At 40.4% G+C, this 11,329-nt stretch overlaps 1 protein-coding gene across 1 annotated transcript; it reads left to right on the top strand.

Annotated features, from left to right (window-relative positions):
- Nucleotides 1–529: 529 nt before the first annotated feature.
- On the top strand, nucleotides 530–10,371 carry LOC127161407 (uncharacterized). Its single transcript, XM_051104175.1, has 5 exons — nucleotides 530–657; nucleotides 1,970–2,193; nucleotides 4,185–4,886; nucleotides 8,956–9,745; nucleotides 9,980–10,371. The coding sequence occupies exons 2-4, from the start codon at nucleotides 1,972–1,974 to the stop codon at nucleotides 9,574–9,576; spliced, it is 1,545 nt and encodes a 514-aa protein (XP_050960132.1). The 5' UTR covers nucleotides 530–657; nucleotides 1,970–1,971; the 3' UTR covers nucleotides 9,577–9,745; nucleotides 9,980–10,371.
- Nucleotides 10,372–11,329: the final 958 nt, after the last annotated feature.

Here is an 11,329-nt window from a genome sequence, read left to right as displayed (position 1 = left end):
GCTTATTATATTCCAGTGAAGCAGACATTGGCCAACTTATTAGAATCTGAGTTATGGAAAAATGCAATATCACAGTCTTGTGACTCAGATACAGATGTGCTTTGTGATATAAAAGATGGAAAAATCTGCAAGTCAAACAAGTTCTTCAAAGAAAATCCAGGGTGTCTTAAGCTGATTCTGTACCAGGATGCATTTGAAATCGTAAATCCTCTTGGCTCAGCAAAGAAAAAACACAAACTTGTTGCAGTCTACTTTTCTGTTGCTAACTTACCTGTTCATGTGAGGTCCAACACTGATCACATGTCCCTTGTCTTACTATGTGGTGAGAATGATTTAAAACACTTTGGACCTGGTAAGATCTTTTCAGAGTTGTTACAGGATTTAAAAGATTTAGAAGGAAATGGGATCACTGTTGGTGGTGAAACAGTCAAAGGGGCTTTGTATTGTGTTGCTGGTGACAATTTGGGATCACACAGTATTGGAGGGTTTACAGAAAACTTCAGTCAATCTCAGTACTTTTGCAGATACTGTGAAGTTACTCGACGTGAGTTTCATGATGACCCACATGTTTGTGGTCCACAGCGCAACCCAGACAATTACGAGGCAGCTCTTGGACACCTACAAGCAGAAGGCATCAGAGACGTCAAAGGAATTAAGGTAAATTCCGTTTTCAATAACTTGGAATCCTTTCATGTATGTCAGCCGGGTCTTCCACCTTGCTTGGGCCATGACTTATTTGAGGGTATCGTATCCTATGATGTTGCACTCTTCTTGAAGTATTTCATAAAAACAAAGAAATGGTTTACATACTCAATTTTGAATCGGCGAATCAAACAATTCAAATATAAAGGATCTGATGCCCTCACTAAGCCATGCAGTGTCAACCCCGTTGCATGCAAACTCTCTGGTCAGGCTGTGCAAAATTGGAATTTTTTGAGGTTGTTGCCTGTGCTGATTGGTGATAAGGTGCAAGATCCAGATGATGATGTGTGGCAGTTAACGCTACAGCTTAAAGATGTTGTGGATTTGGTCTGTGCTCAGAAGATTTCCGTGCCACAGGTAGCTTATCTTGAAATCACAATCCAAGACTATTTGGATTCAAGAAAGGGCTTGTTTCCTGAGAATCACCTAAAGCCAAAACATCATTACTTGCGGCATTATCCCGCACTAATTCTAAAATTTGGCCCACTTATCAGACTATGGACAATGCGGTTTGAAAGCAAGCATGCCTATTTCAAAAGGTGCGCAAGGCATTTGAAAAACTTTAAAAACATCTGTCTTACTTTATCTGAAAGACATCAAATGTTTCAGGCGTATCTATCGGCTGGACTAGGATGCAGTCAGTTGTTACATGTGAAAAACAGTTGTACTTTTGTCCCCAGCCTTTACAGTGATGCAATTAGGCATGCTGTTACTGATTTTGGCTTTTCTGAAAATGACACATGTGTCTCCACAGACATCCAGTATAAGGGCACATCATATAAGAAGGGAGATTTCCTCATTACAAAAAATGATGAGTCCATGGAGTTTGGAGAGCTTGTTGTCATTTTAATCCAACATAATGCAACTGTTTATTTTGTGTTGGACATGCACACATCTGAGTATCACAATGAATATCACATGTACTCTGTAACAAAACTGACTGCACAGTTGCTGTGCCTTAACATCACTAATTTGGTAGATTTTTATCCCTTAAAGTCGTACATCATCAATGGGCACCGAGTCATTCCATTAAAGCATAGTATATTGTCACAGTGAATTTCCCCACACACTGTACTGTAGATAAAATGTCTATCTACAGCATGCTATCAGACACACTGCGTCAACCAGTAAGCCATGACTTGTTATAGGTATAATGGCAGGTACTTATGTGTATAGTTTATAGGTGAACATGTATATAGTTAATATGCTTGCTAGAAATGTGAGCTAAATGTATGATTGTTTTTTTTTTCTTTTCCCTATCATGCAGAAATGGCTTTTCTACACGATTCCATCCGTGAGGTCCTGCCTGACCTATCTGATGTGGCAAAAGACATGTTAGTGGAAACACTGTTAGCACAGGGGGTAGAGACATACTCTGACTTGCAGTATATAACAGAGGCAGATTTATTGTCAGCGCTAAGACCCATTCAAGCACGGAAAGCTGTGGCTGCATGGAAGGTAAAATGTAAGTATGATGCAGCCAGCCATAAAAGGAAATAACATTGATCTGAAATGTGTATGTCCCTAATAATCTTTTGTGTATTTGTGTGTATTTTAAAGGCCAGGATGCTTTTGATTTCCCAGTGCAGTGTTTTTTAATTAATCTGTAAAAATATTATTCCCTTCTTCAAATCGAGCCGTTCTCAGATGCCTGTCGGTGTGGCGTCACATGACAGAGGCCACTCCCACAATAGTTCATTGACATGAGAGTTTTACCTCAGATCAGCTATCACAGTCCGCCCTCTTTGTTTCGATATTGGAGCAGGGATGTAATTTAGACAAGAATATCTCCGATTGAGCGACTGAGGTGTTGTGTTGCTGGATGTAATAATGAACATAGTGGTCATCATTTACTCCCGACATCTGAGCCACTGAAGATGCAGTAGATTAATGCGCCTCCTGATCTACATATATCCGTCTATGTTCACGCAAATCATTCGTGATCCAGCTTCACTTACAGCAGAAGTGAGTGTAAGGTTTTTTTTTATGAATCTTTGCGATCACCTTTCCTTATAACATGGTAGTTATGAAGTTTAGCGGCTAAACGCGGCTAATGTAGCCAATATCCTCTTTCCAGAGAGAGAAGAGAGGGGCGGGGTGAGCAGAGCTCATTTGCATTTAAAGGAACAACCCCTTAGAATGAGATTATTTTTGCTGAGCTCATTTTGACATGGTAAAAAGGGTGTTTATTTTTTACAAAACCATTGAGAATTTTTAATCAAAGTATATTAGAGACTTTTTATTAAGACCCTAAAGAATCATATCAACTTGTGGAAAATGGGCATCCGATGACCCCGTTAAGAGCAGAAAATGCACCTCTTTTATTTCTGATTGTGGCTGTGTGTGTTTTGGTTTGTGTTTGACTTTTTTTTTCTTGAATGAAAATGAGGTTGTGAGGGAAAAACCTAGTCTTTACAATGGTACACATAGTGTGTATATACTTTCCATAAGTCACAGCAAACTCAGACCTGTTTTATTTCTGAATGCATTTATAGTTACATTAATTACAATAAATTACATTATATAAGGAATAATTGATGATGGGTTATTTAATTATTAGAAAATCATGCACACCCAAGATGGTTTTGGACCCATAAAAACTATTGCTGCAAAGATGTTTAGAAAATTATTTTTCTTTCAAGCTAGAAACTGCCACCATGTTTAAATAATAATAATTTCAATACAGAAAAAACAACTAATCAACTAATGTAAGTAAAACATTCTCAAGCTCAAGGCAAGTATCTCCAAGTATTACTTACAAGCAAAAGTATTAATACATATCTTAATCTACATTTTTTATGTAGGTCAATATAAAGGCTATTACAGAAATAGACTACAGATATTTCATGAAGTAATAAATGTTAAAATAAAAACTGCCAAATCTTCACTGTATACATTAAAGATAATTCTTATTACAGTTAATAAGTGATTCAGTCAAGAACAGTGAGTGATTTTCTCTTTTTCTTTTCTTGTTTGATTAATATTTATGACGCGGTCGGCTTCTGCAGGTTTACGCTGCTGTCGCTTTAAGATCTGACACACAGATCAAATATTTTGACGCATCAGTATTTCTACCAGCTGTTCAGGTTTACTTAAGACAAAACCGATTTCATTTACATGAATAGTCTCCAATACAAGCATGTGTGTAGCAATAACAGAACCTATTAAAAGCGAAAGAGAACTCCGTATTCACACACTGACTGAGAGGCGCGTTCTGTGATCGCGCTTTGAGTGTGTGCGCGCGCATAAACCCGTCGGCTTTGAAGTAGCTACTGGACAAGACTTTCGCGATAATGCATCGAGTCAGTGACATTTCCGTCAACTGTCTCTGGACTCGGACGGACTCGGGATATTTTCAGAGTCCGAAAGGCTTGAGTCCGAGTCAAGTCCGAGTAAAAATGCATCCGAGTCCGTGACAAGTCCGAGTCGCCTAAAAATTGTACTCGAGACCGGACTCGAGTCCGAGTACCCCAACTCTACAGGATAGCAACAGTTCATTCAGCATCCAGGAAGGTGCTTCATCTCTTCCCTCAGTCTCACCAGGACCTTCTTCATCCTCTCGGGCTCTCTCCCCAAAATCAACCTCTTCCAGTGCCTCTTGCAGCCCAGATGTTGACTGGGCAGATACTTTTGACATTCCATGGAAGAAGTTTCCAGAAGAATTGATCCAGTCCTTAGAAAGAGGGAAGCGTCCAAGTCCACAGAAGAGGAGGGAGATGGTGAGGATTGTGGTACGCGAAATGATGCAGAAGTCATCAGACATAAGTAAAAGGCACATCACTATTGTGGCCAAAAAAATAGTGGCTACATATCCCAAATCACTGCAGGATGTAATTGAAGGGGACATAATTGGGTCAGGGTACCATTCCCTCGTAAAACAGCTCCAAAATAGAATTGAAAATGCAAAACGCTCCACAACACCAAAAAGCAGAAAAAGAAAACTGCACGCAGACTCTGACACGGATGAAATGCCTGCTGAAAAAAGAGCTCCAATCCAGGAGACCTATGGTTGCATCAAATGGGAAATGAAGTTCATGCCCCTTGGGGAGACTGCAGAGAGCCAACAGCAGAGCAGAGACGAACTGAAAAGCCTGTCTAAACAAAATGCCCCAAACCAGGATGTGGTTAAACAGCTCACCAGGTCGACATTATTATTTATTTTATTACAGGCCCTAGGCCCAAAAGCAAGACATACAATATGAACAGAAAAAAAAAAAAAACGTTACATAAACATATAAAAATACACCCTTTTTCACAAGAGTCTTAAAAGGCACTCATACCAATGCTTCCATAGATGTGATTGATATCGGACCGAACTACACCTGGGACTTGTGAGCCTTACTATAATACAGTTTTGTGACTCATCAAGTCGACACATAAACTTATACATTAGGTTCCTCAAATGGGCCTGTAAACAACTTAATCTCAAGTCACAAAAAAGCTTACTTGCACTGCTGCTCCTGGGCTTCTTCAACAGTATCCTCAGACAATCATTATATGCTACCTGCAGTTTGCGCATGGTCTCCTTTTGAAGTTGACCCATAATGGGGCTGCATACATAGGGGTACAATAAGCACGAAACAAGTGCACTTTCACATCATCAGAGCAGTAATGAAATTTCCTGACTAACATATTCGCTTGGATATACAACATTCGTCTTTGCCTATACATGTCAGCATCATCTTCCATCTTGTCAGTAATAATATGCCCAAGATATTTTATACAGTTAGATACACAGATACAATGTCCAGACAGGTAAAACATAGGGAAGTGCAACTTCTGATCTTCCTTAGTCCTACAAATCAACACAAAACTCTTCTTTGCATTGTACTGTACATCAAACTCAACCCCATACCTGGAGCATATATCCAACAACTGCTGGAACCCAACAGTGCTGGGGGACATAATAGCTAAATCGTCTGCGTACATCAGGTGGTTTAACAGAGTGTTCCCTATTACACAACCCGTCTTACATTTCCCCAATTGCATTGAAAGGTTATCCATGTATAAGTTAAACAGGGCTGGAGACAGAAGCCCCCCCTGCCGTACTCCATTACTAACACTGAAGGGTGCCGATAAGCTATTTCCCCATTTAACCTGCATACTTTGTTTGGCATACCAGTAAACCAGTATACGTATGATGCATCCCGGCACACCCCTAAGCATGAGTTTAGTAAAAAGCTTATGATGATTTACTCTGTCAAATGCCTTGGACGCATCAATAAACCCAATAAACATTGTAGAGCCCTGCCTTCTGTAGGATTCAACAGCTTCTTTCAAGGCATAGATACATAGATCAGTACTGTGCTGAGACTTGAAGCCAAATTGATTTTCTGTAGTGAAAATGAGCCCACTCAATCTATCTAGTAGCATCTTTTCTAACACCTTTGAGAGAATGCTAGCTAGAGCGATGGGTCTATAGTTGTCAAGACTCCCTATTTTCCCTGCCTTGTCCTTAAAGACGGGCACTAATGTGACAGTCAACATGGTGTCTGGCAGTATACCATGAGTCATCAGCCCTGTGAAGCAAATGGATAAAAGGGCTGCCACTCTAGGGCTGGCAAACTTGAGATGCTCCGCAGTAATGTTATCTTTACCACTAGCTTTGTTATCAGCTAGTTGCTCTATAGCATTATAGACCTCATTGGGAGTAAAGTGAATTACATCCTCATTTAACTCACCCACACAATAGGGCTCACTTTTAATACAATTAAACAGAGTTGCATAGTGCTGTCTCCACAGCTCTACTATATTTTCTGGACCAGATACACCCTCAATATAGCAAGGCAATATTGTCTTGGCCCTATTTGTAGCTTTCACCTCCTTCCAAAACTCAGTGACATTTTTGCCAATCAAGTTTCCAGCCATAGAGTGAGCTCTTAAGGCTTCCTCATGCTTTCCAACAAAGCGCACTGCATATTTATATTTAGCCCTGGTATGCTTTTTGTGTTCTAACTCTGGCCCCTGTCTGGGTCTACCAGCTATAACCCAAGACCTATGAGCCATCTTAGCAGCTTCTTGGTGGTCAATTACATACTTATTCCAACCAGGCTTAATATTCTTAGCCCTTCTAGGGTGTGTATATAACAGGCAACTGGCATCATGTATAGCACTCACTATACCATTGTACATTTCACATATATCATTACTGTGGCGGACATCATCACAATTAATATTTGAACACAGAATAGCACCCATGGGTAGCTGTACTTCCCTTAGGAGAGCATCCGTCCTCCCACAATAGTACAAGATATCCTTTCTATGTAGTTTATCCCAATCCACTTTAGCCATGTTGGCACCATCTTCTGTCAAACTACTGCAGACAGGCAAGTTATCGACATTTATAATCATAGAGACAGGTATATGATCAGTTGTAGTCAACTCATACAGAATTTCAACTTTTTCCAGACTTTCATGAGCATCAGCTGTACAAATTACATGATCCAGCCAAGATACAGTATTCCATGCTTCACTGATGTAAGTATAACTACCAGCAGGTAGGGAATTCATACTGGAAAGAACCAGTTTACTATCATGACAGAACTGTAACAAATGCTTACCAAAAAGAGATTTGTCATCAGAGATATCTGCATTCAAGTCACCCATCACAAATATATTTGCATACGCACATTCCCTAATATAAGAGTTCAAAAAGGCCAATCTATTCATATATTCATCTTCATTTTTATAACAATCATATGGGGTGTAAACATTTAAAATAATAAAAACATTCATAGAATGCACAACTTTAATTGCAATGCACCAATCCACCTCTAATCTGATAATACTGATCATTGGATCATATTTCTTGCGCCACAAAATGGCCACACCTCCAGGTATTCTACCACGCACCATTTTGGTGCTTAAATCTGTTGTGGATTCTCCTGCTCCATGAAAATCACTGTGGACAGAATTAAGTTTATCAAGGTCCTGTTTGGCTAAAAATGTCTCTTGCAGGCAGAGAATGTCTGTGGTCTCTAGTAACTGGTCAACCACAATCCGATGTGCTCTGTCCCCAGCACTCTGTCCTAGGCGCAAGCCTCGTGAGTTGTATGACACCACTCTGAGCACCATCACTATTGCTAGTACTAGACATGAGGTACCCCTGATCCCATTACAGGCACGTTCATCCCTGATATTGGCACAGCTGTAGATTTAGGTTTGCGTGCCTCATAGAATCGCCGCACAAAAGTACCTTCAGGCCACAGCTCTGGATTATACATTTCATCTACTTCTTTACACTCTGCTGTTATTTTAAAAGAACTGAACCGACTTTGTACAGCTTCTAACTTTTGGCAGGTTACATCACGCCCAAGTTTATCTTTCATATATTTAGTCAAAGTCTCAGTGTCCAAATCAGGAGAGAATTTTGTTGCAAATACACTCACCAGTTTGGATTTTATGACTTGGATGTCTCCACCTGTACCAGTTCCAAAAATGCCGGCAGGTTTCTTCCCTTTGTGAGGATTCATCCGAGGTTTGAGCTTTACTGAAGCATTTTCATGGACCTGTTTTCTGCGGTTGTTGCTCCTCTTGTCCTGTACCAGGTTCCAGGGTGGAGTAGCTGCCATGTCACTCCACTTTACATGAGGGTCTTCCTTTGCAGCACTGATTGGCCTGCCCAGGCCTGAGGCAGAATTCTCCATCTGGCTTAAATCTCCTTCACTGGTCTGACCCCCCATGTCATCTTGGGTCTTCTCACAGGCTTGAGAAGTGGACGCTCTCTGAGTCGTCACAGGCTTGATGGTTTGGAGAACAGGCCCTCTCTTCAGATTTGGTCTAGGCTGCTCAATAGCACTCAAACGTTGGTTTATGTCCGTGGTAATAATCCGCAGATCGTTATAGGTGTTAGTCTGCAGAGACACAGCCTGTTTCATAGTTGTAATATCCACACTTAGTTGTTCAATCTTACCAAGCAAACAGGACACATCAAGGCTGTTAAAAGTCACAGGTGGAAGTTCATCAAGATGGTGAGAAACAAACCGAGGTACATTTTCACCAGCTTCATTAAGGAGCTTAAGGCAACTCCTGATGTTCTTCGAGTCTTTTTGAGGTCCGGTGTGAGCCACAAGCTTGCGAGTAGAACCTGGACACAGTTCAAAGAGCAGTTTGGTGGAGTTTGCAATCCATTCTGATCCAAAACAGTCCGTAGCCATCAAAACAATCTCATCCTGCTTCACAGTTTTGAGCTTAACAAACAAAAAGTTCAAAAGCTCATCTTCCACAATCACTTGCCCTGTATCTGTATGGTAGATTTCAGGTTTTGTTCGAATTTTGCTCCTGCCTGTAACAGCTCCACATGCAGCTCCACATGCTGCGGCAGCCATCTTGTTAGATCTTGCATTCTACACCCAACGCAAAGAGGTCAACAACGGGAAAGAAATCAAATACTTACTGGAAGACTGGCCATTTTTGTTTGATAAGATAGGCATGGCTGTTCACTTTGAAGAGCTCACTGGAGTTAGTCTGAAAGAGACATTTGTTAGGAATTTGGACCTAAAGGGGGAACGACTCTTAAATTACTTGAAAACAGTTGCTGTGAACAAGTCAAAGAGGCTAGTCCAATCTTTTACAAACATTCAGCTGATGAGGAGAGAGCACACAGGGCCCTCAGGCGATGTGTTGGAGATGGTGTTGCTCCTGTTGTCTTACTTCGACGAGAAGGAAGACGTGATGTTCACATACGTGGAAGACACATGCCTGGCGGAGGAGGTGCAGATGGACCAAGTTCCCTTGACACCAACCATTGTTGTCTGTGGTAAGTTGACCATGTGCTCTCTTACACAGGCATACACATGCCAAACTGTGTCTCAGAAACACACCCACATCCATTGTCCTCTCACCTTTTTGTTGTTATTGTATTTGTTTTTGTAGGACAATCGTGCTTCTCGGCAAAGAGATGGATGCTGAGTGTGGACTGAATGATTGTACAGCCCAGTATCACATCATTCATACCGGCCCTGTGTCTGATGTTTGGCAGCTTCTATGTCTTTAATATCCACTATCCAGTAGTCCTCGCATCCACGCTGGAGTTCTTACAGAGGTATTTTTTTTTTATCATTACATTTTAAAAAATAACTTCAATATTTGTCATAAACCTTAGTAACTATACTGACTTTATAGTTTGTATAATTTGTCATTGGATGTTGAGGAAATGTTTATTGAGCAGGTTGTTTTTTGTTTTTTTAATGTTATTTTTTTTTTTTTTTTTGATGAAGCCTTTGTGCTTTTAACATAGTCTGGTTTTCTTTCTCTCGTTTTCTTCACTGTTCTCCAGATGTTTCTTTTCCATCAATCCGGAGAGGGGGACCAAGGTGGAGAAGACCAGCAAATCCCGCCTCCATGTGAACCCGAGAGTTCTTACACTTATACAAGACCTGTCTGACCATGAATGGTGCTCACAGTAAGACTGTTCGATGATCCACCCTCTCTCACTCATCCGCCCACAAACATACATACATACATACAGTCACAAACATGCACAAAAACATGCATTGCACACACACACATACATATACACACACACATGTACAAGCATGCATACACATACACACTCTGTGTGTGTGTGTGTGTGTGTGTGTGAGAGAGACAGAGTACATATGTCTGTGTAAGAGTGACTGTGTGTGTGTGTGTGTCTGTCTGTGTGTCTGTGACGGTCCCGTCTTTGACGGCCCCATCCTTCAGCCTGCGGGATGTGATTGGCGGGTCTATCGGCGATAATCCGCAGATTGAATGCACCTGCTGCTGCTGCGCCACGAGTGTTTCCTTAAAAGAGCGTTAGCTGAAGCATTTGGCAGATTTGGGTTCTGGACTTTGGGTTTTCGGATTTTGGTTGGAGTTTGGTTACTTTTAGCATCTTTTACACTGCACCAACAGTACATCACAATGTTGCACTCAGGCACCCCGCGCTACACACTGATTCTGACGTATGCAGGAAGATTTTTATGTTTTGTTGTTTCTTTTCTTCTCTTTTTAGTGGATTCTGTTTAAAATTAAACCTTATTAAACCAAATTGAACGGGAAGCAACAAAGAAGGGATGCACGGAAACATAGAACTGAATTGGAAAAGGCTTTATTTAATTTTTAAAAGTCCTACAGCTCAGGTACTAACTAATCATACTTTGTCTGGTCCCTTTAATCTTCAAAAAGGGACTAAGCAAGTTTTCCCCCTTTCTCCTCTTTTATTTGTGCTGACCGTAGAGCCCTTGCTCAGTACATTCGTTCTGATCCTTCTATCCATGGATTTAATACTTTAAATACAGTTAATAAAACATCTTTATATGCAGATGATATCCTGTTATATGTTATTAAACCCCATATGAGTCTGCCAGTTATTTTAGATACTATTAAAATCTTTGGGATGTTTTTGGGGTTTAAAGTTAATCTAAATAAAAGTGAACTAATGCCCATTGGACTAAAAGATATGTCTTCGATACAGTCTTCTCTATTTAAAGTCTCAATGGAAAAATTTACTTATCTTGGAATTGTAGTTACAAATAAATATTCCTCGGTCTTAAAAGCTAACTTTACTTCTCTAATTTCCAAATTGCAATCTAATATACAATTTTGGAGAGCACTCCCGATTTCCCTGTTTGGTAGAATAAATGCAATAAAAATGATATTCTTA

This window comes from Labeo rohita, unplaced genomic scaffold, assembly GCF_022985175.1.
Source record: "Labeo rohita strain BAU-BD-2019 unplaced genomic scaffold, IGBB_LRoh.1.0 scaffold_64, whole genome shotgun sequence".
Taxonomy (NCBI): domain Eukaryota; kingdom Metazoa; phylum Chordata; class Actinopteri; order Cypriniformes; family Cyprinidae; genus Labeo; species Labeo rohita.
The sequence above is the reverse complement of the archived record's forward strand: the minus strand, read 5'-3'. Positions and strand labels throughout refer to the sequence as shown.

Bases quoted from the DNA above. Each gene is read 5' to 3' on its own strand.
- LOC127161407 (XM_051104175.1), top strand. From the start codon at position 1,972: ATGGCTTTTCTACACGATTCCATCCGTGAGGTCCTGCCTGACCTATCT. The intron at 2,194-4,184 runs AGGAAATAACAT...CCAACTCTACAG, and splicing joins ATGATGCAGCCAGCCATAAA to GATAGCAACAGTTCATTCAG. The intron at 4,887-8,955 runs GCAAGACATACA...TCTGTATGGTAG, and splicing joins TACAGGCCCTAGGCCCAAAA to ATTTCAGGTTTTGTTCGAAT.